Source organism: Neoarius graeffei, chromosome 15 (assembly GCF_027579695.1).
Source record: "Neoarius graeffei isolate fNeoGra1 chromosome 15, fNeoGra1.pri, whole genome shotgun sequence".
Lineage (NCBI taxonomy): Eukaryota > Metazoa > Chordata > Actinopteri > Siluriformes > Ariidae > Neoarius > Neoarius graeffei.
The window spans coordinates 64991139-65017938 of record NC_083583.1 but is presented as its reverse complement, the minus strand read 5'-3'; the positions used below and the strand labels follow the sequence as shown (position 1 = coordinate 65017938).

Here is a 26800-nt window from a genome sequence, read left to right as displayed (position 1 = left end):
TAAAAATACAATGTACGTCTATTGACTGTTAAGTTACTATAAGTAGGCATTGCTGCTGGATACAGTAGTTTTAATTAAACAAGCATTTCACTTCCATGTTCAGTGCAAGCTTCAGTAAAATTTGCCAGGTTCTGTTACATTTGAATTTCACACAACTTAACTGAATCCTTTTTGTTGACCCGACTTTGAGAAATGATGCAATGCGTAATACAGCTGCTTTTGTTGATTTTATCACTTTACGTTACACAAAAACTATTGTGTATGAATATGATAATGTTTGTTCACAAAACATTTTTGAGGTGTGTGTGTGTACACAAAATAGCAAAATACTTTACCCCTGTATCTGTAGGTTGATGCGAGCACCATCATCATCGAGTCGCTGGACATCATCACCATCACGGTGCCACCCGCACTGCCTGCGGCGATGACGGCGGGCATCGTGTATGCACAGCGGCGTCTCAAGCGCCTTGGCATCTTCTGTATCAGCCCACAGAGAATTAACATCTGTGGCCAACTCAATCTTATCTGCTTTGACAAGGTAGGCTTCACCAGTGTTGTAGTCAAGTCACTAAACCTCGAGTCCCCAGTGTTCAAGTTTGAGTCAAGTCATTAAAGAAAATTTCGGGTTGAGTCCACTATTGATCTGAATCGAGTCCGAGAATAAGACTCCAACCGCACCATTTGATGGTGGCTGTTTCAGTGCCATTAACATGAGTTTGTTCCTGAACATGATGAATGAACAGGTGAATGTGCATTCTCTTTGTCAGGGAGTGTAAAGTATTCTGTCAGAGATGGTTGGGAGATGGATGTAAGAAGGTGTGTTTATTAATACAAGTGAAGACCGGTAAAACAATCCAGAACTGCAGGCAAAATCATAAAACAGTGAAACAAGCAATAGGTCAAGCAAAGCACAAACAGGCTATCGTAGACTCGGCAGAATCAAAGACAAGAAACAGGAAATCAGGGATCAGGAAACCAAACAAGGAAACAAGGCTCAGTAATATGTCAGCAACACAACTCAATACTTCACAAATTAAGTGCATTTTCACAGTTTTCATATCGGCGCACTGATTGCACCTTAATTCTGTGCAGGTACAAGTCGTTTATGGTGCACATGCGAGAGTCCGCTTGGTGTGCGCGATGTCTGGAGTGCGCCCGAGAGTCTATCTCATGCGCTCACCAAGGCGCGTAGGTGTGACAGTCTTGCACGAAATTAGTACAAAATTAATGGACCGAATAATTTTGGTATGTTAGAAAACAAAGAAAAAATCTGAGTCCGAGTCATCAGTGGTCAAGTCACGAGTCCTTAAAATTAGGGCATGAGTTAGACTTGAGTACTACAAGCCTGGGCTTCACAAAGGGTAGCAGTGTTTGAGAAGTATTCTTGTAGAATACCATTAATTCAGCCCTGACCCCAAGTTACAGTTATGTTAATTTTGGGCTGTATACTTGAGTCGCTTTAGTACAACCAGAGTGCAGTAGTCAAGACTATGCTATTAAACAGGCTTCTCTAGTAAAGTTTCACTTTCATAGCCTTGCGTGCCTGTGTAACTTCTCTTCGTCTTCCTCTGACAGACAGGCACACTCACTGAAGACGGCTTGGATATGTGGGGTTTGCAGAGAGTAGAGAACAGCAGGTACGCAAAAATGATTCTCATCGAATAACCACAGGCCTTAATGACCGTATAATGTCGGTTCAGGTGCAAGCATGTACTGTGTTATTTTCATGGTTATCTTTCTTTAAATATCTGTTCTTTTATATCTTTGGATGATTGTAGTATTTCTCGCTTCTCTCTCTCTCTCTCACACACACACACACACACACACACACACACACACACACACACACGCGCGCGCGCGCACCCTCTAGGTTCCTCCACTCAGAGGAGAATGTCTTTAAAGAGAGTCTGGTGAAGTCTCACTTTGTGGCTTGTATGGCCACGTGTCACTCTCTGACCAAGATCGAGGGCCAACTCTCTGGAGATCCTCTGGACCTGAAGATGTTTGAGGCCACTGGCTGGGTTTGTTCTTCACTATTGTTGTTTATTCCACCACATCAAGTGAACTATTTATAAAGCAACAATGACTGCTGATCTAAGACACAAGGACTTCCAAATACTGCAACAGAGTATAATGCTGAAATACACGTGTGTGTGTGTGTGTGTGTTGCAGATCCTTGAGGAAGCCACCGAAGAGGAGACTTCTCTTCATGAGCGCATCATGCCCACTGTGGTGCGCCCACCCAAGCAGCTTCTTCCTGAACCTGTGATGTCACAAGAGCAGGACATGGTGTGTTTGCTTTCTCTGCATGCGAGATGAATGTATCATACTGAGCATGTTCTGGCAGAAGTCATGTTAACATTTCAGCAAATTGTGACACTGCTTTGTTTTTTGTTTTGTTTTTTTACTGTGCTTTTTACAGGAACTGTATGAGCTGTCGGTAAGCACTTGTGTGTGTGTGTGTGTGTGTGTGTGTGTGTGTGTGTGTGTGTGTGTGTGTGTGCGCGCAAATTCTATATTTAAAAAAAGAAAGAAAAGTATTCGCCCTGTCTTCAGGAGATTGCAAGTTTGAATGCTTGAAGCCAGGAGCCAAGGGAGCAAAATTGGCTATGCTTTCAGGATATAAGGGTTGGCATGCTATATGTTTGCTGTCAAACACATCGACACTAGCAAACCATGTACATGTGTGAGCTCATGGATGCAGAAGTAGGTAGATAAATGGCGCTTTCCTCCAAGTGTTATACTGCCTTGCAGAGGTGGACAGTAACAAAGTACATTTACTTGAGTACTGTACTTAAGTACACTTTTTGAGTATTTTTTTTTGGAAACTTATGACTTTTTAACTTCACTATATTTGAAAGGCAAATATCGTACTTTTCACTCCATTACATTTCTGTCAAGGTCCTCGTTACTATGAAGCAGCTTTGAAAGTGGATGTTTTTTTTTTGTTTTTTTTTTCCAAAACATGATTGTTTTTCTCGCAGGTGACACTGAGACAGTCTATCAGTAATCACTAGGGTCACGTCACGTCCATAGACTGTATAAAATCAAGCTCAGTGATTTCTCAGCAGCATTACTTAACATGATCGGTTGATGGCAGAATGGAAGGAGGTGGTTCTTCTGGAGAATGCACACACTCCTGGCCCATGAACCCATGTTTCAGTTTTATAAAAGGAATAAAGATTCTTTCATTTTAAATGTTTGCTTTGTTTGGCGAAAACGAACCACATCATGGCCTACAAAAACTCGCCATCCAACCTGTGGGAGCATATTGAGGTATATAAACGTTTTATTCCAAGAGAAAGCTTGCAATGAAGTTGTCTGTGCTTTTAGAGCTAGCGATAACGTTGCAATGGCTATGCAGTCTGGTTCGTCAAATGACTTTTTCTATTGATTTGCCCCCCAAGTTGCCGTAGCCTTATCCATGGCTAATGTTAACACATAGCTAGCTAACTTGGACACAGTTAGCATGTAAAAACGGAGTTACGCTAACATGAATAACGTTAACTTATCTGAAATCCTTTCAGAAATATGTTTTAGTATAATCTTGCCAAATAAACAGAATGTAGAAATCTTTCTTTTCTAGTAGCATTAGCTACCCAATATGATTTCGAGTTTGAAAAGAGTTTGCTAGCATGTCAGGTGGAGCTTGACTGACTAGCTAGCTTAACGTTAAACCACCATGATGGCACAGCATGTGTTCATTTTGTGAATTCACATTTCTGTCTTTGGTAACGGCATTAGGTTTTGTAAGCATTGTGGCAATAATCCAACGATGCATTGACAAAGTATTTTTAAAAGCAAGTACTTTAACTTAAGCAAAAATTTGACTGTACAACTTTCACTTGTATCGGAGTAACATTTGACCAGTGGGATCTGTACTTTGACTTAAGTAATGAACTTGAGTACTTTGTCCATCTCTGCTGCCTTGTGACGAAAAGATGTGTTTGGATGGCTGCTCTTGTCTTGGAGGATGCATGTGTTCGCTTTCAACCTCCCTGTTTGGTAGTTGTGGTATGACTGGGGAGAACTGGTTGGTGGGTGGGAATTAGCAGGTGACCAAATTGGGGAGGAAACTGGGGTGAGGGGGGGGAAGAGTAAAGCGAGCTCATCTTGAATGTGTCTCTTACAGGCATCTTATGAGATCGGAATCGTGCGGCAGTTCCCCTTCTCCTCAACGTTGCAGAGGATGAGCGTAGTGGCTCGGCTGCTCGGAGGAAAGCGAATGGATGCCTATCTCAAGGGGGCGCCTGAGGTGGTCACAAGTCTATGCAAGAAAGAGACCGGTTGGTTGAATTTGAATAGAACTGAAATAGAATTTTCTGTTAAAGATTGCAGTGCCATTTAATGCATCAGACTCTGTCACTGTGCGCTGCAGTGCCACATGACTTTGCAGAGGTACTGGAAGGCTACACTAAACAGGGTTTCCGCGTCATCGCTCTGGCACACAGACGTCTGGAGTCCAAACTGACCTGGCATAAAGTACAGAACATTAACAGGTACTGGAGAGCTCACAGTCCTTCTGAGTATCCTATAAGGACTTGGTGCCAGCTGGCTCCCAGTTCCACCTGTCTCTCTGTCCTGATATTGCTCAAGCTTATTCAGGTTCAGTAGTTCATGGGTTTTCTTTACTATAGTTGGAAAGAAAGAAGCTCTTTGTAAGACTGTAATTAAAGTATTCTATGAAGCAGAACGTCTGTTTAAATGCTGTTTTTTAAGACATTTTGCCTCATCTGTATAATCAGTATTGGCCTTCTTCTAATATGAGTTAACCAATTATATATGACATTTTTAAGTTTACAGATATACTTTAAACTATGCAATATACTAAACATAGATGTGTTGTTAACTCCATGGTTTGTGCATGTTAACATGCGGTAATCTGCATCTCCAGGAATCACATAGAGACCAACATGGAGTTCTTGGGGCTGATCATTATGCAGAACAAACTGAAACCCGAGACTCCCGGAGTGCTGGAGGTCCTCAGACAGGCAAACATTCGCACAGTCATGGTCACAGGTACAGAAAAACCTACTGGTTCCTCTCAGACGATTTCTCCATCTCAGACACGCTCTGTCTGAATAGATTTCTAAATACACTAATGCAGAGCTGAGGGCTATTTTGAGTGTACTGAGTCCTGCAGCTTAATGCCACTTGTTCTGGTACATTAGGAATTCCTGGAATCCCAACCAACAAAGCTTTCAGTCCTGTAGCTTACTCACACAGAGCTTCGACAGTAAGCCAGGGATGAATGTGCTGTTGTGAACGTCGTCAGTGTTAGATTAGATTGGGTTGCAGACTGTGTTTTACTCACGTATTACCTTTCTGCGAATCTTTATCCACTTGAATCATCATCCATTCTGACAAAATTTAGAATGATCTCTAACCTATCAATTTTAGGAAAAAGTAGTCTTCTCACAACTAAATGATTTCTTAAACGAAAATAATACACAGTACAGAAACACCATTACTGAAAGCAGTTTATAAATTATTTGAGAGCTCATGCTGATGAACAGTTATCTACTAGTCTAAAAAGTTTAAAGTCCTTTCTCACACCATATGGCACGTAGGGCGGCACCGATCTCCATTTCTGTAGCCCTTGGCCTCTCGCCTATTACATAGCTAGGGTTACAGTGGGGGGCTAGTCCTCTGGTAACCGCGAGAGTTTATCTAGTAGGAAGCAAATATTTTAAGATTATTAGTTTAGGAGAAATAGTTTTGGATAAATTCTCCATTTTGTACCACAAGGTTCGGTATTTGGTCCACTTATTTTTTCCTGTATGTTACCATGACGTCAGCACAGAGTTTGTTTTCATAGCTATGCAGATGATGCAGGGCTGTGCACACCTTCAGAAGCAGATAATATCTTAAACATGAAATGATACCCTGTCTAACCAGCATCCTTTGCTGTTTGGGTCACAGTTTATTTTTTAAACTGAATGAAAATAAGACGACGCATTTCAACTGATATTGAAGCAAAGAGAGAGGAAAAAACGAACACATTTGGAAATCTGGCTCGAGATGCAAAGTATGACACTAAAAAAAAAAAAATTGTTGTTTATTTGAGAAATACAGTATAGCACGGGTTAGACCCTGCCCCTGAATGCATGCCTGAGATTTTCTTTCCGAAACTATTGTAATAACAGGCTTCCCTGAAGCCACAACAAATAAATTAGAACTTGAGCATAATGCAGCACATTTACATATCCCAGGAACAGAGATATTATTAGTTTTATCATCACTGCACTGGCTTCCTGTTTCCTGTAGAATGGACGATAAGATTTTACAAGTTTTTAAATCACCCATCCATCTACACATCCATCCACACAATCTTGTAGTTTTTCTGTATGACATCTCTCTTGGCTCTTGATTAAGCCTTGAGTTACCTTTTTACACAATTTGAAAAGTATTTTTCAAATTTTTACATAAAAAATAGATTTTGACTTTAGCTTCTAAGAGCAATGTTCGTTTCCGGAGCGCATATCCAAAACTATTCATGATACAGATTTGAAACTTGATATACATGTTAACAAGGTGATGTAGATGTGCCTTTTCATACTAAGAAATTTGAGAAATTTTAATTTTTCATGTTTCCATGGAAACAGTTTCAGACTTGGTCTCTCAGGTTAGTCTTAGGGGTAGGTTTTGTTTCTGGAGCAGAACTTGTTTCTGGAGCAGAAAACTATGAGTGGTTTTGTCTTGAAAGTTGGTATATGTGTTGATTAAGTAATGTATATGTGCCTTTTGATACTAAGAAATGTGAGAAATTTTCATTTTTGGCTCACCTGGACCAAAGGTCCGGTGGGTTTATGCCATGGGCTGCTGAGGTCAGTGTAAAGAGGTAGGGTTGGTTTCCTGCAGCAGAACTTGAAAAATGTGACAAATAATATCTTGAAACCTGGTATATAGTTGGTATATAGGGCGGGGGATATAGATGACTGTCTTCTTGTAAATGTATGAAATGTGCCATATAAATATTGTTGTTCATCCACAGTCACTGGATATGAGCAATCGCACACTCTGATTGGCTACTCTACTATGAGGATATCAGCTCATCAGGGCGGCACAGTGGTGTAAGTGGTTAGCACAGTCGCCTCACAGCAAGAAGGTTCTGGGTTTGAGCCCAGCGCCCGGCGAGGGCCTTTCTTTGTGGAGTTTGCGTGTTCTCCCCGTGTCCGCGTGGGTTTCCTCCGGGTGCTCCGGTTTCCAAAGACATGCAGTTAGGTTAACATAGGACAGCCTTGGGCTGAAGTGCCCAAGAGTGGCGGCTTTGCTCTCCTGTGATGAAGTAAATTTCGTTGTACATTTGTGTAGTGACAATAAAGGCATTCTTCTGTTCTATTATATACTGTGAGTAGAGAAAAACAAAATGGTGTAGCGTGTTGCTGAACCAACTGAGGACGAAATAAAAAAACTACTTGAAAACAAAACCCCAAAAATACAAAAAAAAAGCAATATATGGAATGAAAATATTTGATGGTAAGAATGTCCCCCCCCCCCCCCCCCCCCCCCCCGAATTATTATTACAACATTTTTTTTCACAAATTGCTCTGGTCATTTCTTCGGTTTATTTACATTCTTCATCTTTTAAGCATTAAAATTTTGTTAATCTTTTTTTTTTAGACTGGTTCAAAAGCTCAAAGAAGTTTGAAAATTACAGAACTGAAGTGTCCCAGGAAGAATTAAATAAATGTCTAAAGCTATTCTATACCTCGGCATGACAGCAAGACGGCATTTTCTACAAAAAAAAAAAAAACCCACTGAAGTCGATTCGTGCAGCCGTCGATAGGTTTTTAAGAAGTCCGTCTAAGTGGAAATGATTTTGTCGGATGTTTTGTATAAAGTTTTATTTATCGAATTTGCAAAAAATAAAAATGTGCTGTCTCAAAATCCAGTGAATGTGGATAGAATAAAACCGTTATTCCACTCAATCTCGTCGTACATGGATTATAGACAACTTGGTGCTATCAGCTTATGTACGACTCGATTTCATGGAATAACTGATAATTATCCTAGAATTATTAATGTTACTTATGTAGTTATTTCTGTCCACTTCACAGGTGACAATATACTGACCGCTATCTCAGTAGCACGAGAATGTGGCATGGTCCTGGCCCAGGACAGAGTCATTATTGCTGATGCCCTGCCTCCGAGAGATGGCCAGGTGGCCAGGATTAACTGGCACTATGCTGACAACCCCAACAAGAACTCATGCAAGCCTGTTTCACTGGAGGTCAGACTGCTCCCTCTGCAGTACAGATACTGACACTACAAGTGCAGAAATTTAGCAGTTCAGTAGTTTTCAGTTAGTGTGAATTCTTTGTATGGTCATATATAATTTGGAATGAGATATGCAATCATGCATTACTGTAAGGGGTGAATTTAAAAGTTACATACAGTACTGTGAAAGTCTTAGGCTCCCTATTTTTTATTCATACAAACTTTGTTATAGATTTCTATTTTATGACTTTTAGGTCAGTACAAAAACATTTTAAAGTCCAATTGTTCGTTTTCCAGTACAAAATTAAATGTTACAGAAAAAAAAGTTTGTATCTGAGCAGCATATTCCATAAGAGAGCTCTTTTCGGCTTAAAAAAGAAACCATAATGAAGGTGACTGGGTTTTGGTGCAAAATGAAGAAGCGAGTGTGACAGTGTCCAGAAGAACTGTAGCTGGTTCTATAAGATGCTCAGTAAAACCTACAGCTCATTTCCTTATCAAACTGCACTCATTGGACCTGAGACTAAAGCAAAAGGTCATCTCACACCAAATATCGACTTTGTTCCATTTATTATGGCTTACTGATGACTGTTGATAGTATTTTTTTTTTGAATGTTGAAACGTTTCGTTTTTTAAACCCATTTTTAGTCGACAGCATTTCTTTACACGTGCCTAATACTTTTGCACAGTACTATATATTTAAACAATATTGTACAAGCAAGCATGTGGTTATACTGAATATTGTAGGTAATCTCAGCCATGCCAGTATTCAGCACTTTTGCAATATTGCATTTACATAACACTTGTACAACTAGGTGACCATTTGAATGTTCTCTGTGTGTTTTATGTATACGGTGTATGTACAGTGGTGCTTGAAAGTTTGTGAACCCTTTAGAATTTTCTATATTTCTGCATAAATATGACCTAAAACATCATCAGATTCTCACACAAGTCCTAAAAGTAGATAAAGAGAACCCAGTTAAACAAATGAGGCAAAAATATTACATTTGGTCATTTATTTATTGAGGAAGATGATCCAATATTACATGTCTATGAGTGGCAAAAGTATGTGAACCTTTGCTTTCAGTATCAGGTGTGACGACACCCCCCCGCAGCAATAACTGCAACTAAACATTTCCAGTAACTGTTGATCAGTCCTGCACACCGGCTTGGAGGAATTTTAGCCCATTCCTCCGTACAGAACAGCTTCGACTCTGGGATGTTGGTGGGTTTCCTCACATGAACTGCTCGCTTCAGGTCCTTCCACAGCATTTCGATTGGATTAAGGTCAGGACTTTGACTTGGCCATTCCAAAGCATCAACTTTATTATTCTTTAACCTCCTAAGGCCCAAGCTGTTTTTTTTTACATGCATTTTTTTATTTCTCTTTGCTATTTGGGCTTATTAGAACCTGATTAGAATAAAAACTAAGCATCATCTTTTGATAAGATGTACTTTTAGAGAAAAAGTATGTCCACATTATGTGGATTCTTGTTCCGAATTTCCATAAAGTGCTGTCCACGCATGTGACCGCTAAGCCCTAGGAGGTTAACCATTCTTTGGTAGAACGACTTGTGTGCTTAGGGTCGTTGTCTTGCTGCATGACCCACCTTCTCTTGAGATTCGGTTCATGGACGGATGTCCTGACATTTTCCTTTAGGATTCGCTGGTATAATTCAGAATTCATTGTTCCATCAATGATGGCAAGCCGTCCTGGCCCAGATGCAGCAAAACAGGCCCAAACCATGATTCTACCACCACCATGTTTCACAGATGGGATAAGGTTCTTATGCTGGAATGCAGCGTTTTCCTTTCTCCAAACACAACACTTCTCATTTAAACCAAAAAGTTCTATTTTGGTCCCATCCGTCCACAAAACATTTTTCCAATAGCCTTCTGGCTTGTCCACATGATCTTTAGCAAACTGCAGACGAGCAGCAATGTTCGTTTTGGAGAGCTGTAGCTTTCTCCTTGCAAGCCTGCCATGCACACCATCATTGTTCAGTGTTCTCCTGATGGTGGACTCATGAACATTAACATTAGCCAATGTGAAAGAGGCCTTCAGTTGCTTAGAAATTACCTTGGGGTCCTTTGTGACCTCGCAGACTATTACACGCCTTGCTCTTGGAGTGATCTTTGTTGGTCTACCACTCCTGGGGAGGGTAACAATGGTCTTGAATTTCCTCCATTTGTACACAGTCTGTCTGACTGTGGATCGGTGGAGTCCAAACTCTTTAGAGATGGTTTTGTAACCTTTTCCAGCCTGATGAGCATCAATAACGCTTTTTCTGAGGTCCTCAGAAATCTCCTTTGTTCGTGCCATGATACACTTCCACAAACGTGTTGTGAAGATCAGCCTTTGATAGATATCTGTTCTTTAAATTAAACAGGGTGCCCACTCACACCTGATTGTCATCCCATTGATTGAAAACATCCGACTCTAATTTCACCTTCAAATTAACTGCTAATCCTAGAGGTTCACATACTTTTGCCACTCACAGATATGTAATATTGGATCATTTTCCTCAATAAATAAATGACCAAGTATAATATTTTTGCCTCATTTGTTTAACTGGGTTCTCTTTATCTACTTTTAGGACTTTTGTGAAAATCTGATTATGTTTTAGGTCATATTTATGCAGAAATATAGACAATTGTAAAGGGTTCACAAACTTTCAAGCACCATTGTACAGTGTCTTGCAAGAGTATTCGTTCTCCTTGGTGTTTGTCCTGTTTTGTTGCATTACAAGCTGGAATTAAAATGGATTTTTGGAGGATTAGCACCATTTGATTTACACAACATGCCTACAATTTAGAGGTGCAAATTGTTTTTCATTGTGACACAAACAATAATCAAGATGAAAAAAAAAACCCAGAAATCTGGAGTGTGCATAGGTATTCACCCCCTTTCATATGAAACCCCTAAATAAGAGCTGGTCCAACCAATTCACTTCATAAGTCACATGAGTTGATTAAGATCCACCTGTGTGCAATCAAAGTGTCACATGATCTGTCACATGATCTGTCACATGATCTGTCACATGATCTGTCACATGATGTCTGTATAAATCAACCTGTTCTGGAAGGACCCTGACTCTGCAACACCACCAAGCAAGCGACATGAAAACCAAGGAGCCTCCAAACAGGTCAGAGACAAAGTTTTGGAGAAGTATAGATCAGTATTGGGTTATAAAAAATATCCTGAACTTTGAATGAATATTCCACAGAGCACCATTAAATCCATTATAACACAATGGAAAGAATATGACACCACTACAAATCTGACAGGAGAAGGCTGCCCACCAAAACTCTCAGACCGGGCAAAGAGGGCATTAATCAGAGATGCAACAAAGACACCAAAGATAACCCTGAAGGAGCTGCAGAGATCCACAGCGGAGATGGGAGTATCTGTCCATAGGACCACTTTATGCCGTGCACTCCACAGAGTGGGGCTTTATGGAAGAGTGGCCAGAAATAAAGCCACTGCTTAAAGAAAAACATAAGGAAACACATTTGCAGTTTGCCCAACTGCATGTGTCAGACTCCCCAAACACATAGAAGGAGATTCTTTGGTCAAATGACACTAAAACTGATCTTTTTGGCCATCATGGGAAACTCCATGTGTGGCGCAAACCCAACACCCTGAGAACACCATCCCTACAATGAAGCATGGTGGTGGTAGCATCATGCTGTGGGGATATTTTTCATCTGCAAGGACAGGAAAGCTGGCCAGGATTGAAGGAAAGCTGGATGGCACTAAATACAGGGCAATTCTGGAGGAAAACCTGTTTGAGTCAGCCAGAGGTTTGAGACTGGGATGAAGGTTCACATTCCAGCAGGACAATGACCCTAAACAGACTGCTAAAGCTACACTGGAGTGGTTTAAAGGGAAACATTTAAATGTCTTGGAATGGCCTAGTCCAGGGGTTTTCAAAGTGTGGGAGAGTCAGCCCCCCCTCGGAGAGCAAATAAACAACCGCCCTCCCCCCCCCTACAATTTTTTTCGTTGCTATACTTAATGTTCCATTCGTATTTTTAAAAAATGGTTGTTGTACACATTATTTTTTTCTTTTTCACATTTTAAACATCTGTGCTTTTTAAAACATCTTGTTTTACACATTTTAAACATCTCATAGCATTGTTAGCTAGCACCCCTTGGCAGACAACACACTGTGGCAGTGGAGCATCTTCAGATCCAGTCCATGAAAATCCAAACTTTAAATAATCGTGGTCATACTGCCTTCTTTTTCCAGTCCCCCAGGATTTCGCGGGCCTTTTTTGTGATTGTTGCGGCTAAAATGTCTGATGTTGCGGGGGGTTTTCCAAAAAAAATTGCGATGAAAGTTGCGGTGTTTTTTAGGTTTTTGTTGCGATTACATTGCAGGAGGAAGTGAAAGTTGCGAGAAATTGTTGCGATTTTCTCTTTTTGTGATTAAAATTGAGTGATGTGTTAAATATTAAGTTATTACTGAAAAACTATTGATTTAAAAAACAAAGACACTGAGAAATGGTCCTATAAACAACTTTACCAATATAAAAGATTACCAGGACTACAAAAATGCAGAAAAATAGGCTTTACTTATCCAAATGCACCTGTTGGTTCAAAAGTTAAAGTGCAGAGAACCTCACAGCACAACATGAAGTTACCTTAAAATATAATATAAATGCCTCAGCTTTCATATAAGAAAAAAAAAACTATTAATACTAGTGCTGTGTGCAGGCAGTCTCTCCTGAAGACTAAATTAAACAATAATTATAAGCTAATAAAATAAATGGCTCAGGCTTCATAGAAGAAAAAAGCAATTTGAACAGAATCTCACAGTATGATGCTGAAGCTGCCTAAACAATGGAAAATAAAATACCATTTTGGCAAAAATGTTGGCATCCATTAATTTCTTGTATTAAGTAAAAAAAAAATAAAGTGCACACAGTCCTTCACTGTAAACATAACACACTTTCAGTGTTGCCAGATACTGCTGACGTTTTCCAGTCCAAAATATATTCAAAACCCGCCAAACTGCACTTGAAACTTCCCAATCTGGCAACACTGCGCGCATGCTGCTTCTTTTGAACACACGGAAGTAAGGCGGAAGGTAGTTTGTCGACGTCACCTCAAGACGACGCCAATGATTGGTCAAATTTGCGGGAACGTTGCGGTGATTGGATAAAATTGCAACACCGCCCTGAATTCGCGGGGATTGGTTGAATTTGCGCTGAAGTTGCAAATCGCAACATCCTGGAGGCTCTGTTTTTTTGCTTGGCCCAGACTCTGTCTCCTCACTCACTGTAGCTTTAGGTACTAAAAACCGATCCATTTTGTCTCTCACGTTGCGCCCCCCCTGAAGAACTCTGGCGCCCCACACTTTGAAAAGCCCTGGCCTAGTCAAAGCCCAAACCTCAATCCAATTGAGAATCTGTGGGATAACTTGAAGATTGCTGTACACCAACACAACCCATCTAACTTGAAGGAGTTGGAGCAGTTTTGTCTTGAGGAATGGGCAAAAATCCCAGTGGCTAGATGCGCTAAGCTAATTGAGACATACCCCAAGAGACTTGCAGCTGTAATTGCAGCAAAAGGCGTCTCTACAAAGTATTGACTTTGGGGGTGAATACCTATGCACACTCCAGATTTCTGTTTTTTCATCTTAATTATTGTTTGTGTCACAATAAAACAACAATTTTCACCTTTAAAGGGGGATAAATGCTTTTGCAAGATACTGCATGTAAATTCACGGTCAACTGCAAAACCAGTAGCATTATTTATTTTGTGTTTGAGATTTTCTGCCATTTTGTTCTGGCCAGTTTGAGTTCGGCAGGTCTACATATATAGTAGAAGTGACATCAGTAGCAATGCACCAACTGATGATATCAGTCTCCTTATTTTGTCCCAAACACAGAAATTAAGTTTGAAGAAATTAACCTGACTTCACAGGAAAGAGAGAATGGTGAAGTTCATTTTAAACCATTTAATTAAACCAGACATGGTATGTGCACTGCTTTTGCACATTGCAGTGCTATGCTTTGTTGCTCAGTGCAGCCTTTTAAACGAGCTCCAAAGATGAAGTAGCAGTGGAGTGTACACACACTGCAGTTTTACCTGATTTTGTTGCTTTCTGCAAATAATTTGCTGCTAGGAATTATATACAAAACACATCAACATGAACTACTAACTCGCATGTTTAAAAAAAAAAAAGCTCCACTTTGTCATTCACACTTTGAATTGTTTACATTTCCACGGAGACGTGGCTCATTCAACAATCAGTGTGTGATTTACTTGCCTGCACACTTCTGATCAGGCAGGACATAGCTTTAAGTTTAATTAAGTTGTTGCTGAAGATACATCTTGAATCTCCTGTTGGCCATTTTATCAAAAAACTAATCTTCAACACGAAGCCTTTTCTCAGGTCGTCTTCTGTAGGAGAGATGCTTGTTTCTAATAGGTGTTTGTATTTGCTGATGCAGGAGGTGGAGATTGGTATTGATGACGGGCCTGAAGAACAAAGATCTGTGGAGAAGTACCACTTCGCCATGAGTGGCAAATCATTTGCTGTCATTACTGAACATTTCCAGGACCTGCTCCAGAAGGTCAGGAGCAACATGTATTTGTTATTATTTATTTGGTCAGCAGTGGTTCTCGATGTAGTGTCCAAGGACACCCAAGTGTCTGTGAGGCATAGCCAGGGGGTCTGTGTTCCTCAATAACTCAGAAAGTAGGCCTTGCTTAAAGTGCACCTGACAGCAAAAAACATGTTAATTTGTTAATTTCAGCCATATTGAGTTGAATAAAGTGACATATTTACTTCACACATCGCGTGACAGAATAGTAACAAACATCGTTTTGAAATGCCCGCCACGCAGATAAATCGATATCGTGGCGAGCCAACCCACGGCCGAGGAAGAAGGCGGATATGACGTCACATGCAGAACTGCTGACAGACATTTTCTCAACTTCTCGTTGTTCACCAGTGCTTTGCAAGTGAATATTTTTGCGTCTGAGTCGTTTATTTTGGTGAATATGCCTGCTCGTTGTGTGGCTGGATTTTGCTCCAACACCAGGGAAGCTGGGTATAGTCTGTATACCTTTCCCAAGGATCCCATCAGACGCGAAGAGTGGGCAAAACAAGTGCGCCGGACACGGGAACTGTTTGTGTAAGTATCAATATTTATAACAACAAAATGATCTTTTCATTTGAAAACAGACCGTATCTTGGGAGGAAATGATGTCAGGATAGCTTTGTGTATAAAATCAGTCTATCATCTAAAATTTCCAATCACCGATGATATTAGCGTAAAGTAGGAATTTCATGAACATGACCAGATTGAATGAAGTATGAGGTTTTATTTACATGTAGTATACAGAGCCTTTGGTCATGAAAATGTAATGAAAGATACTCCCAAAATATTATATGCAGTAATCCTGTTATATCATCACAAATTACAGATTGAATGAAGTCTGAGGTATTATTCACATGTACGTAATATTATAGTATAGGGTCATTCCGTGCCAACTCGCCTAAATTTCTGGAAACTCCCCAGGTCACCCTCTCAGATTTTGCTGAAAAAATTCTTACATGTAGATCTATATGTTTCTACAACCCCTGCAAATTATTAGCTTTCAATTCCTCATAGTTTCCGAAAAACAGGCCTTTGAAATTTGACCCCCAAAAAGCTAAATTTGCAAAACGTGCTTTCTTCCAACTTCAGGAGCTTATAATTTTAAAATGGATTAAACCTGGAAGCCAATATTGCAGATATTTACTAAATGGCATCCAAGTTTTTCAATTATGCCATCAGTTAGCCTCTGGGATGCTTATTTATCACTCTATAGGAAGCCAAAAATGGCTTTTCGGCCAAAATGAGCTAAAATAGGGTGTAACTATAGGAGCCATTCTGGAAAAATGGATCAACTCAGACTTTTCTCCTCATAACACAGTAATTATATGGTCATTATCTGTTCATAGGTACATTTTTTCCCAGGATAACACTGTTAGGTGATGAATTACAAAAGTTTTAACATAAGCCCATCTCTCCGAGGGCCCAAAAATAGCCCATTTTTGCCCCCCAGTTTGACCATGTGGCTAGGGGTTTAGGATCTTCTAATTTTTTCTTGATATTGTCTCCTATAAGATGTATCAACTGACCAAGTTATTTTAGCAAACACCTATGGCTTCACATTTAAATCAATTTTTATGTAAATGAACGTTTTTTTTTTTCATAAATCACTGTTTTGTCATATTCAGGACCTTATAAATCTGAAACAGAACTATATAGAAAAGTGATACTGCACAGATCTATAAACTGGCATACACGTTTTCATATTCTGGAATGAGAATGCTTAGTTTTCTATCTATGGGAAACTGAAAATGGTAATTTGGCCCAAACTGGTAATTATTTATGAAGAGGTCCTTAAGTGAGGTTATGTGACGACATTGATTATTCTACTCATAAAGTACTGGTAATAATGTTAGATACTTTTGCTATTCATAAATATATCGTTTCAATCATGATCCATACATGTTTGGAGTTTTATTTAAAAACCTGTCCAACAGTACTTTAACAGTTTACTGAAGTCATGTTAGTTATGGCATACACCACCAGATGGAGTGACAGTCTAGGGACAGCAGAGTCAGCCTGTCTGTCTGGACATTCTTTGTGTGGTTGAGGCCCCCGACACAAAATCTGGAGGACGTCAGTATCAACTGTCACAGCATGACTTTAAGCATGTTCAAGATCTGTTTTCTAAGATGTAACATTATGCACCTTTTAATACTAGATATTAAGAGTCAGGACAGATGAAAATGACATTAAGGAGTTTTCTAAGGCTACGTTTACATTAGACCGTATCTGTCTCGTTTTCTTCGCGGATGCACTGTCCGTTTACATTAAACCGCCTGGAAATGCCTGGAAACGGGAATCCGCCAGCGTCCATGTATTCAATCCAGATCGTGTCTGGTCCGGTGCTGTGTAAACATTGAGAATACGCGGATACGCTGTGCTGAGCTCTAGCTGGCGTCGTCATTGGACAACGTCACTGTGACATCCACCTTCCTGATTCGCTGGCGTTGGTCATGTGACGCGACTGCTGAAAAACGGCGCGGACTTCCGCCTTGTATCACCTTTCATTAAAGAGTATAAAAGTATGAAATTACTGCAAATACTGATGCAAATACTGCCCATTGTGTAGTTATGATTGTCTTTAGGCTTGCCATCCTTCCACTTGCAAGTAGTAAGTGATATGCGCTGGGATCACACACACAGCGGCTCAGTCCCGAATCGTGGCTTGTGCACTTCACTCGCGCGCTGTGTGAGCTGCGCAGGGCCGGAGTGCGCACCCTCCAGAGGGCACTCGCTGTTCAGGGCGGAGTGATTTGGATCGCAGGATGCCTGCGGAGCCGAGCGTATCCGCGTATTGGCGTTGCTGTGTGCACGGCTAACGGTTTTAGTGTAAACGCGAATCGTTTTAAGAACATTAATCTGATGATCCGCTGATTCGGCGTAATGTAAACGTAGCCTAAAAGTGGTAAAAAATGACTCTTTGTCTTTGTATACATGCATATTATATAGAGTGTACATGTGTGTATCTGTATGTAGTAAAGAAATGAGATGCTACTCAAATAAACATTTTCTAGAGGTATTCTGATACAACAATCTAAATTGTTTTATGGCAGCTTATAAAACTCTGTAGTACCTCTGTCCAAGATAGTTCCATTTCAGGCCTATAAGCTGATAAATATGAGAAAAATGGAATAATCATAAAAAATGTTTGTGTACATAAAAATTGATTTAAATATGAAGCCATGGGTGTTTGTTAAAATAATTTGGTCAGTAGATACATCCTATAAGAGACAATATTTAGAAGAAAAAAATGAAGATCCTGAAACTGGGGGGCAAAAATGGGCTATTTTTGGGCCCTCGGAGAGATGGGCTTATGTTAAAACTTTTGTAATTCATCACCTAACAGTGTTATCCTGGGAAAAATGTACCTATGAACAGATAATGACCATATAATTACTGTGTTATGAGGAGAAAAGTCTGAGTTGATCCATTTTTCCAGAATGGCTCCTATAGTTACACCCTATTTTAGCTCATTTTGGCCGAAAAGCCATTTTTGGCTTCCTATAGAGTGATAAATAAGCATCCCAGAGGCTAACTGATGGCATAATTGAAAAACTTGGATGCCATTTAGTAAATATCTGCAATATTGGCTTCCAGGTTTAATCCATTTTAAAATTATAAGCTCCTGAAGTTGGAAGAAAGCACGTTTTGCAAATTTAGCTTTTTGGGGGTCAAATTTCAAAGGCCTGTTTTTCGGAAACTATGAGGAATTGAAAGCTAACACTTTGCAGAGAGTGTAGAAACGTATAGATCTACATTTAGGAATTTTTCCAGCAAAATCTGAGGGGGTGACCTGGGGACCCCTAGGTGAGTTGGCACGGAATGACCCTATACGGAGTTCAGTAAAGTTGGAAAGATATTGGCAGATTCGAACTTCCGGGATCAATAACTCTTAAGTGAAACGTTGTTAAAACACAAAACGCATATTTTCAACCGTAATAAGATAGACAACGAGCTACAACCTAACTTTCATCAAAACGAGCCATCCTTGGAGCCACACCAACAACATTAGTGTTTACGTGCAGCCGGCTGTGAGAGCAGCGCGCAGGGACAGTCTACAAAATGCAACACCGAAAAGAGACATTACAAAAAATATTCAATAACTTCACTATGATACAGTGTAGTGTCACCAAACTCACTACACACTTCATTGATCTCCTACAGATTACACTACAACACTTGGTTTGAAAGAGAGGCATTTTTCATAATTTCTGGGAATTTTTAATAGGAATATTAATCAATAACTTCACTATGATACAAGTGTTGTAGTGTAATCTGTAGGAGTTGGTGGTTAGTTCTATCAGGAAAGTGATCAGTGGTGTTTTGTAGTTTTATTACAGAAACCTATTTTGGAGCATAATTTTGCTGTCAGGTGTCCTTTAAATATAATGTGTGTAATGTGAGAAATTAAAAAGGTTTATGGCACCAATCAGTTTAAAAAAAAAAATCAACCTAATATTTATATAATTAGCTTGTTGATTGAAAATAAATCTGTAGTGATTGGGAACTTAGTGGAACCTGTTTTCCTGTTAAGGGGGTGCAAGACCTTTAGAACTGCTGCTTTTGAGCAGAATTATTAAGCTTATGTTTTAACCAGATAAACTCTGTGTGTTTTGAGATCTGAGCGTTTTTATTAGAAGCCTAATTGGTTGGTTTATTGGTGTGCTGGTTTAGCTGGTCCTTCATGGAACGGTTTTTGCCAGAATGTCTCCAGACCAGAAAACCCAGCTAGTGGAGGCTCTACAGAGCGTTGAGTGGGTGACACACACACACACACACACACACACTGTTATTGGTTATAAACGTACTAATGTAAAAAGTTATCTTTCTTACATGATATCGGTCATGTGTATTTTTTTTGTTTAGTTACTATGTTGGAATGTGTGGAGATGGTGCCAATGACTGTGGGGTAAGTACATCTCTGGTGTGTATGTACGAGTGTGTATGAACACATGGTCAGTATGTTTGTTTGTTTATTTGTTTCTTGTCCCTCAGGCCCTGAAAAGAGCTCATGGAGGTATCTCTCTGTCGGAGCTGGAGGCCTCAGTGGCTTCCCCTTTCACTTCCAGAACTCCCAACATCTCCTGTGTGCCCAACCTAATCAGGTAAAAAAAAAAAAAGTACACACAGATGCACTTCAAATTCAGGATTCCCCTCCCCCATTTAATCATGGCCAATTCCATTCCAACCCACCAGACAAGTCTTCCCTATCACATGACCGCTACCAATCAGAGAGGGTGAAGATCATTACGTGTTTCCTCTGAGGCATGTGATGCCAGCCGACTGCATGTTTTTGAACATTTTGGGGCGGTGTAACACACTTGGAGGAAAGAGCTACCCGCCCACATCCGTATGCTTGTAATTGACAGACGAGAGAGAGTATGCCACCCCTCCATTTTTGCTCCTGGCCATGTATGGCAGTGGCATCATCAGGAACCTGCTGCTGGTCTCACCCAGTCAGTAGTTACGCATACGCACATGTTTATGTAGTTAGGTTTACATGTAACATTTCAGTAAAATGTGATCAACTGATCATTGGTTAAGAATGTTTCTTCAGTCAGTGAAGGGTTCTTTGGGTTTTATTATGAGGTGAACAGTAGCCGTGTCATATAGTGTTGTCCAGAATTATTGGTACCCTTTGTGAAAATAAGCAAATATTAATCTCGTTGCTCATCTATACAAGACAAAAATGATGAAATAAAGCAACATTTTTTTAACCCTCTGGAGTCTGAGGGTATTTTCTGGCACACTAATGCTTTTGGAATTTAATGATTTTGTTGTCAACTTCAACAAATCTAAGCAGTATTTTCAAAGTCATATGACTTTTTTTTTTTGTATTCAGCACAATTTCAGTTTTAGATCTGTGTTGGAATGTGTGAAAAGTTGTGACGAACCTTTTAGTAGTAGTAGTAGTAGTAGTAAAACTTTATTGTCCCCCGTGGGAGAAATTTCCTTCAGAAAATGAAACGTTAGACATGAAAAACCAGTCAAAACAAGCAAACACTCACAAACCCCATTTTGTTGCTACACATATACCCAAGACGCCACATTTATCCCAATACATGACAAGACATTGGACAGATGTCGGCCGTCAACAATCCCAGTTTATCCATAGCATTCCCATAACATAAGAGCTGTACAAAGCTGCAAGGGTGCTAAAAAAAAATAAATGGTAAAGCTATAAAAATAGCATACCTGCTCAGGCCAGCTGAACAGGGGGACGCAAATTAAGATCTACATTTTTGTTTCACATATTTGTTAAAAAGGCTAATGGCTTGTGGGATAAAAGATTGCTTCGTCCTGTTTTTAAAAATAGCGGGGTATCGGAATCTGCTACCTGATGGCAGCAGCTCAAAAGTATAAAATAATGGATGTCTTTCATCTGTTAAAATTGTATCAATTTTACCAAGTGATCGTTCCCTGTATATGAATTCCAGACTTTTCTGATTTGTGCCCATCAGCTTGCTAGACGTTGTTACCAGTTTCCTAAAGGCCAATTTATGCTGACAACCCAGTCCTCGCAGATAGCGTCGCAGACAGTGTCTGCGTAGCCCCCCCCCACCTTCGCAGACGCTCTGCGCGCACCTCCCAAAAATTGTGACCACCGCAGAAGCCTCGCAGACAGCGCCGCAGACAAGAGGGCTTTGATTGGTCCACTCTACATCCGCTGTACACGCACTTCCGCTTCACTACTTTCCCGGTTTGGTTTGTTTTCACGACCGGCATTTTTAAAAACATGAACGAAGATGGAGCAGCACGAAGAGCGGTTGATTGAGGAAGTACGTACATCTATACGACTCCAGTTCTAGTCATTATAAAAAAAAAAAGTTCTAGTCATTATAAGTAACCGGAGGATAAACACTCCACTAACCACACCCACCAACTACTCCTAGCGACTTCGCGCCCCCTTGTGTTGTGCCGGTGAATAACATCGCGCACGCCTATTATCCCCGCTCAACAATAAATTACAACTATCTGCGAAAAGCTATCTGTGAAAGCCTTGTCGCACGAGCATGCAGAGGCCTTAAGTCTACCTTTTTGCGCCTCTGTTGCATTGCCAAACCAACAAAGAATCCCAAAGGTTTCCACACTCCACAAAGGCACTGTAGAACATCTTGGCTATTCTGTTGTCAACCTGAAATGAAACCAGTTTTTTTAAAAAGTGAAGTCTCTGTTGTCCTTTTTTTCTGGATCATTTCTGTGTGCTGCTCCCACCGCAACTTGTCATCTAAAACTACCCCCAGATACTTGTACTCTGTGACTGGCTGTATGGGCTGTCCATTGATGAAAGTACAGCTGGTTAGCTTATCCTTTCTAAAATCAATTGAGGTTTTTCACCTGACGTCACAGGGTCACGTGACGCCCCGGTGTCCTCCATTTTGAAGGTCAAGCTACATACTAACGCTGCAGACAGAGAGGGAGAACCAGCTTGAAAAAAAAAACGTGTTACAGACACCGGATCCAGTGTAAATAGCTGCTGGAGCGCGTTCCAGCTTGCTGCCCCTCAAATTAAGCAGCACGCTCCGGCTTGCTCCCGGAGTGCTCCGGCCGAGGTTCCGGAGCGCGCTCCGGCTTGCTCCCCCTCAAATTAAGCAGCGCGCTCCCACTTGCTCCCGGTGCGCTCCGGGAGCAAGCCGGAGCGCGCTGTTTAATTTGAGGGGGAGCAAGCCGGAGCGCTCTCCGGCAGCTATTTACACTGGATCCGGTGTAAATAGCTGCCGGATCATAATTACAGTAAACTAGTAAATACAGTAAAGGAAAAACTTGAGACTGAAAGGTTTTAACAGTCATCCAAATGACTGAATGTAAACATTGCTACAGTAACATACTAGCTATGTTGTTGACATTAGCTAGTGCTAACAGCTAGCTGCTAGTGCACTGCTACAACACAGACACCGACCCTAATAATACAGTTCTTGGTCATTGCCTGGTAACAGCAAATTTATAACGGGCCATGTCTCAACAGACTAAGAAGTTATTTCAATGACATTTAATAACATTTTGTTTATCCTGAGGACCGAAAGTAAATGAAAATGTGAACAAACCTTAGCTGTAATAAGATGGCGACCACCGGCTCCAGGGACGACCCGCTGATGTAGGCATGTTACCCAGCCTGACACAAAATATTTGTAGGCATCCAAACTCTTATACACTTTCAGATCAATACCTGTGTATGGCGATGGGTTTTTAACGACATAGGTATACAGATCATGTGGGCCGAAGTCAGGTAAAGACGAGGGCTTCGTGTACTTCTGTACGTCAGTGAACAATCCTGGTGGAAGCAGGTAAACGTCGTTCTCTAAGCCTGCTAACCTCAATTTTTGCAAATACCTCTCCCTCTGCTCGCCCTGTAAATGCCCTATGTCGCTGGATAGTGAACTTGTTTTCTGCATCTCGCTCCTTTTTCTTTTATGTTTTTCGTTTGTCGCCTTCCTCGCATTCAAACTGATTCGAGCCGTGACGTCCAAAATGGCAGCCTCACATGACTTGGTCACGTGGGTGAAAAACCTCAATAGACATCTCCTTTGTCTTCACAGTATTGAGAAGCAGGTTGGACTTGTCACCACGGATGTGAAATCTCCGCGTTTCCGCGGAAATCCGCGTTTTTCAAATTGCCTTTCCGCGTAAAAAAATCGTTTTCCGCGTTTTCTAAAATTAAAAAAAAAAAAAATATATATATATATATATATATATATATATATATATATATATATATATATATTCGGTAAAGTCTGGCGCGAAACTTTTCCGGATTTTACTAAGCGGAAGTGACGAAAGCTCCTTACAGCGATCTGATCATTATCGCTGTGTGGAGAGGAGTCGCTATTGTACATGCACTGCTACGAGCAGACCTGCCAACCTTTACGCATTTTGCGTAGCAGATACGCATTTAGACATCAAACTACGCTGCTACGATTTAACACTTCAAAATACGCAAAAAGCCATTGATGGCTTTGAGTTCAAAGTAGAGCCCTGCACTCCCGCGGGACCCAACGCAAAGCAGTGCGGCGCGGGGCAAATTTTGAAAGCTCATTTCGGGCGGGCGGGAGAGGTGATAAGCTGCAGTCCCGCTAACTAAAAACGTGTTTAAAATAAAATTTATAAATTATTAATTTATGTCTATCATATATAATTTGTGCTGGATATTTTATTTGGCATTAATAAAAACATTTTAAGATGCCTAAATTTGCGGATGTGGTCTAATCTCGCGTACGTTTCCGATTCCTTTCCGCTCTTCCGTGTTTGAGATCTCCGATCGTGGCAGAAGAGCAGAGCTCCTCTAGTGAAGCTCACAGTGCTTCAGAAGTGCTGCTTTAAAAAGAAAGTGGGAGTGCGCAAAGTGAGAGCTGTCAATCAAAGTGAGAGCTGTCAATCATGAGCGCATGCAGCGCTCAACTTGGAATGTGTCAGCAGAATGTCAGAGTCTAAACAATAAACTTACAATAAACCTAACAATGCCACCTATAAATACACAACATGTAGATCTACATAACGTTATCTGTGCCATCTCACAGCAGTTTGCTTAGCTATTTTTAATCAGGGCAAATAGCCTTATAGCCAAAACTAGTATATGATGCTTTAATTTATGGAGATGCCTTTTGTTTACACGTGATTTCCAAATGAGGGGTATTGCAATTTTATATTAGTCTAAATGAACATCTACACCAAGTTGCAAGCATCAGGGGAAGATTATGGACGCACCAAATTTGGCTTAACGGTCATTTAATGGTGAAATGCCGCTCGCACTGTCAGCCAACTTCGGGTTGTTTCTCTGAATTCCGACAATAAACGAGACCATCCGAACACATCTGAAAACATCGTGGTTTGAACTGTGTTGGTTCAAATCAACTTGGTTCAGACCAAGTTGGTACTACAGCTTTGGGAAACAGTCGTTTTTTGGATGTTAGTTAGTTCAAACTTGCATCGTACCATATTGGTTTAATGCTAACTTGGTTGGTTGTTTGGGAAACGCAGCCCTGAACGTGAGCTGTAGATATTTATGCTCAAATCCACTCAAAGTAGGGGGCGGGGCACCATCACGCTGTGTCTTTAAATTATATTCATTTCTTATAGGCCTACTTGTATTTCCTAGAATGTAAATGTGAGGAGTGACCTATAAGCTATGTACAATATTCTTAATATCCACTGTAGATTTTGGTAGGCGTGTTGGGTATCTCTGTAAAGCCTCAGCTGCGCATGCCGCCTGGTAACGCGCACCCTCGCTCCATGCGCTAGGTGAAGGATCGGTCAGTGGGGAGCTCAGCTAAGCTCAGCATGTTTAATTCCCCAAGCCAATGACAAGAACTTTCGTGAGAAATAACGAACGTCTGCATCATGCGGGATTTGGGAGCGGGACAAAATATGGCAGGTGGGAGCGGGACTGAAAATCATCATTCTTTGCGGGAGCGGGACTGAAAATTCTGTCCAGCGCAGACCTCTACAAAGATCTTTAATATTCCGGTTCAACTGTCTGTGCATTCGCGCACTAGGCAACTCGTCTATGGGTGTAACCGCATTGACCAGCAACCTGTAGAGAAAAGAAGACTTCGACCAATCACAGCGCTAGTTTTAAACTCTTCAAATAGGCCTAGGCTATGAGGCGAAGCGGAGAGCCGAGGAGCCGTCAAAACGAAAGTAACGACATTGATTTTCATCCCTCTCGGTCGATCTTCATACTGTGACTGGTTTTACAAGGGAGGACGGTGCTAAACACCGTTTTGAAGGTAAATGGGCAGGGCAAGGGTATTGTGAATAAAGCAAGGACAACCCACAGTGTTCCGCCTTATCTGAAGGAAATATTTGTTCCAGCTTGTTTTGATATTTGACCCAGGCTTCTCAATCCAAAAAATATTGCATAGCCTAAAGTGAAAATGTAGTAGCCTACTGACGTTTCCATCCAGTCGACCGATAGACGCGTTAAAATCTTCTGAACTAGGCTACTCGTGCATGTGAGATTCAATGAGCAGCGCACGAAGTGTTTTCACGTAAGTGCGTGTAGTGGATGATGTGTGTTTTGTGTATGTGCGTGCCTTGCAGTTAATAATACACATGACGTCAGATGAGGATACTGACAGAGAGAGGTTAGCAAATCTAAAAAGAAGCGAGTCTATGCCCCTCAGAAGTTCCTAACGAAGTATCAAGATCAATGGCCATGCCTCCGCCCCCTAAACTGCCTAATCATGCGTTTTGCACAGTGTGCAATTATGATTTTGACATTAGCCATCAAGGAAATACAGGTAATAATATTGCTAACATAGAAATGCTTGCATTTATATACATAGGCCATTATTTTTTTCCAAATTAGGCCAGGTCAGTGAATATTATAAAGGCTATGTTATTGGATAGGCCAGAGTAGCCTATAATTTATTTTCAGTAAGTTTTTCTGTAAGTGTGGTTATCAGTTTGCATTTACTAAATATTAATATTGAAAAAAATATATTTATATAGGTACTCTGGAATATTCACTTTCGATGTTTAGTGTAGCGAGGAGCAACAGAATCTCTTTTATGGTCAAAACTAAATTTATGAAAAAAGGATTGTGTGTGTGTGTGTGTGTGTGTGTGTGTGTGTGTTTTGCAGACTGCCGGCGTCTGTTTTAAAAGACATAGGCTATAGCCCTTTGGTTTTTCTGTTATCTATACAATATAATGCTAAATGTCAAAAGGGACATAGCATGCTATTTGGGATTCTTTGTTGTTTATAATTCCCAATGTATTTAAGACATAATATGCCAAAGGCAGTACATTTATCCCTTATCTTTAAGTTTAAGGTCTGTATAAAGGACATATTTTTGGGGCACAGTTGCCTTGTGCCAAATGTCTTGGTGAAAGCATTGGAAATATATTCATGCCTTTTCATTAAGAGTTCTTGTTTTCTTCATAGTCTGCTTGTATGTTGAATAACTAGATATGGTGGTGAGTGGGAACTCTGTGCTTAGTAATACATTGTTCACATGCTCCCTCAT

The 26800-nt window shown here is 40.6% G+C and overlaps 1 protein-coding gene across 4 annotated transcripts in view; it reads left to right on the top strand.

Annotated features, from left to right (window-relative positions):
- The window catches only part of atp13a3 (ATPase 13A3), a 154081-nt gene that overhangs the window by 98070 nt on the left and 29211 nt on the right, over positions 1 to 26800 (top strand). For 3 of the 4 annotated variants that reach the window (XM_060941757.1, XM_060941758.1, XM_060941759.1), the window contains 13 exons: positions 350 to 538; positions 1576 to 1637; positions 1871 to 2021; positions 2173 to 2289; positions 2423 to 2440; positions 4133 to 4286; positions 4379 to 4499; positions 4895 to 5019; positions 8061 to 8233; positions 14683 to 14805; positions 19510 to 19589; positions 19702 to 19744; positions 19831 to 19940. In XM_060941757.1, coding sequence (XP_060797740.1) covers positions 350 to 538; positions 1576 to 1637; positions 1871 to 2021; positions 2173 to 2289; positions 2423 to 2440; positions 4133 to 4286; positions 4379 to 4499; positions 4895 to 5019; positions 8061 to 8233; positions 14683 to 14805; positions 19510 to 19589; positions 19702 to 19744; positions 19831 to 19940 — 1466 coding nt within the window. The remainder of the gene's footprint in view (positions 1 to 349; positions 539 to 1575; positions 1638 to 1870; positions 2022 to 2172; positions 2290 to 2422; positions 2441 to 4132; positions 4287 to 4378; positions 4500 to 4894; positions 5020 to 8060; positions 8234 to 14682; positions 14806 to 19509; positions 19590 to 19701; positions 19745 to 19830; positions 19941 to 26800) is intronic. The other variant, XM_060941760.1, reaches the window with a different exon arrangement.